Source organism: Pinus tabuliformis, chromosome 8 (genome assembly GCF_031772625.1).
Source record: "Pinus tabuliformis cultivar Carrire ecotype Pingquan chromosome 8, CPIR1, whole genome shotgun sequence".
NCBI lineage: Eukaryota > Viridiplantae > Streptophyta > Pinopsida > Pinales > Pinaceae > Pinus > Pinus tabuliformis.
Window position 1 is genome coordinate 43,382,597 of NC_142294.1, and position 2,848 is coordinate 43,385,444.

Here is a 2,848-nt window from a genome sequence, read left to right on the forward strand (position 1 = left end):
CCTCTTTCTTGAGCCTTCATAAATAGAACGAGGGTTATGGACTAAATATAAAAAGAGGTTTTATTTATTTATGATACGTCTAGTTTATTTATATTTTTATTTATTTACCATACCGTTTGAGTAAGTATAAAAAGACGTTTTATTTATTTACCATACCTCCACTTTACTTATATTTTTATTTGTTTACACCGTTACATGTATATAAGGTGACTTATGGAGTAAATATAAAAAATGTTTTATTTATTTACCATACCTCTCATTTATTTATATTTTTATTAATTTACCATACCTCTTTTATAAATATGGTATTTGGCCCATAGGATTCACTTAAATAAAACCTATTCTTGAAAATGGGCGAATGGATTCACTAAAATAAAACCTATTCTTGAAAATGGGCGAATGGAAGGTTGTAAGTCCTAATTTCAAGGGCTAAATTTACCTTTTTTACCCTCTCCCTTAAAATAAGGTGGGCTATTTGAGGTGATTTGTAAAAATGTACTATGATACAAAATATTCACCCACTAAAAATTTAAAACCCCTTAATTTCGCCAAAGGGCGAACATTCGCCCCTAAAATTATCCTTGGAGAGGCTAGTTTTGGGAGTTATTGCCAAGAGTCCTCCCAGAACCTAGCCGTGGTGCCTGAATGAATTTCCCAGAAGCTATGCTCTTGAATGAAGGCGCTGTGGAGCTTGGCCGCATTCCAAATCAAAGAGCCTGGGGTTGTAGTGCTAATTCTTATGAGGTCGTTCCCTTGACTTCCTGGTGCATATTTTGCTTGCCATAACCGTGCCCAGGGCATTTGTGGTTTGGAGATCCAATTCCACCAAATGCGGGCACCCATTATATTGTTGCTATGGAGAGGATCCCTTAATCCCAGCCCTCCCTCTGATTTTGGCTGACAGACTTCCTTCCAATTGACAAGAGCCCATTTCCTATTGAGACCAGAAGATCCCCACAGAAAATTTCTCTGTAGATTGCGAATTGCCTTAAGGACCCATTTTGGCGCCGCCAGGATGGAGAAGAGATACAGAGGCATGGCCTGGAGAACAGATTTGATCAAAATGAGTCTGCCGGCTATGTTGAGAGAGCGGTAAGTCCAGGATGAGAGCCTTGAATCCAATTTGTCGAGAAGAGTCCTCCAGGAGGCATGTTTTATGGCTGAGTCCAACAAAGGAGCTCCCAGGTATTTCGAGGGCAGCGCTGCTGTAGAGAATCCCAGAATACGAGCGATGTTCCTTTGAGTGGAGGTAGGGGTGTTAAAAAAGAAGAGTTGGGATTTGGAGGCATTGATAGAGGTACCTGAGGCTTCAGAGAAGAGAGAGAGCAGATTTTTGAAGGCTTTAGCCTCTTGAGAGGAGGGGTGGCCAAAAAGCATAGTGTCGTCTACAAACTGCTGATGGGATAAGGGATGAAGACCATGGAGAGAAATGCCTTTTAGAACATGAGAGGAAACAGCCGAGTGAAGCAAACGACTAAGCCCCTCTGCCATAAGGACAAACAGGAAGGGGGATAAGGGATCCCCTTGACGAATACCACGAGAGGGGCGGAAGGGCGATGAGGGGGAGCCATTGAGCAGGACCGAGAAACAGGGAGATGAGATGAGGTTCATGATCCATCGTGTCCAAGTGGAATTGAAGCCAAATGCCAATAACATCTGATGAATATAGTTCCAGCTGAGTTTGTCAAAAGCTTTAGATAGATCAAGCTTTAGAATCATACCTGGCTTTTTCAAGATCTTCAGGGAGTGGATTACTTCATTTGAAAGAATGATGCCGTCCATTATCTGACGCCCTTCTACATATCCAGTCTGCTCTGGCGAGATGAGAAGAGGGAGGAGAGGTTTGAGCCTGTTCGCCAGTACTTTAGAGATGAGCTTGTAGATGACGTTGCATAATGCAATCGGCCTGTATTTGTCTGGCGTATTTGGTTCATCCCCTTTAGGCACTAGCGCTATGAAAGTGGCATTTAGGGAGGGGAGAATCCAATGCATAGTTCTTGATTCCTCCACTAATTCCCATACCTCTGTCTTGATGAGCTCCCAAAACTCATGAAAGAAATTGGCTGTAAATCCATCAGGACCAGGTGCCTTGCCATCCTTGAGTTGGACCATCGCCACTTCTACTTCCTGCAGTGAGATAGATTGGAGCAGTTTATTGTTATGATCCTCCGTTATGATTTTAGGGATGTGCTGCGTGATGGTTCTAATAGCTTGATCTCTGCTTCCTGGAGGCTCCCTGAGAATTTCCTGAAAGTATTCTTTAATTTCCTTTTCCATGTCTTCGTGTACTTCTAATCTGTCCCCTTGTTTGTTGTTGATGAATGCAATATTGTTGTGCATTCTTCTTTGGATGGCCGATCTATGGAAGAATTTTGTATTCTTCTCCCCTTCCTTGAGCCACCGGATTCTGGACTTTTGTCGCCATAGGATTTCTTCTTGCTGCCTACAAGCCTCAATTTTAGTCCAAAGGTTCTGCTCCTGATGCGCCTTCTCTTCTGTCCTGCCCTCCAAGATGATAGTCTGTTGAAGTGAGCTCATTTGCTGTTCCAACTTTTTCCGATTCTCGAAAATGTTGCCAAACTGAGTGCGGTTCCAAGCTTTGAGCACTTGTTTCAAGTTTTTTAGTTTCTGTTGGAATTGAAACATTTTGGCTCCTTCAGGTGGGATAAAGGATTTCCAGGCCTCACTGACCACTGTTTTGAAGTTAGGATTTGAGAACCAGAAGGCCTCAAATCGAAAAGGTTTGTTGCATCTTGTACCTGGCCGTGACCATTGTAACATAATGGGCCAGTGATCGGATCCTCCTTGGGGCACTATGGAAGCATGAAAGTCCCCTCCCAGGTGTATG

General features: G+C 42.9%; 1 protein-coding gene across 1 annotated transcript; it reads right to left on the minus strand.

Annotated features, from left to right (window-relative positions):
- Window positions 1-603: 603 nt before the first annotated feature.
- Window positions 604-2,277, minus strand: LOC149234045 (uncharacterized). Its single transcript, XM_089368137.1, has 2 exons — window positions 1,722-2,277; window positions 604-1,205 (listed from the first exon to the last, which is right to left on the minus strand). Exons 1-2 carry the CDS (start codon window positions 2,275-2,277, stop codon window positions 604-606), a joined length of 1,158 nt encoding a protein of 385 aa, XP_089224263.1.
- Window positions 2,278-2,848: the final 571 nt, after the last annotated feature.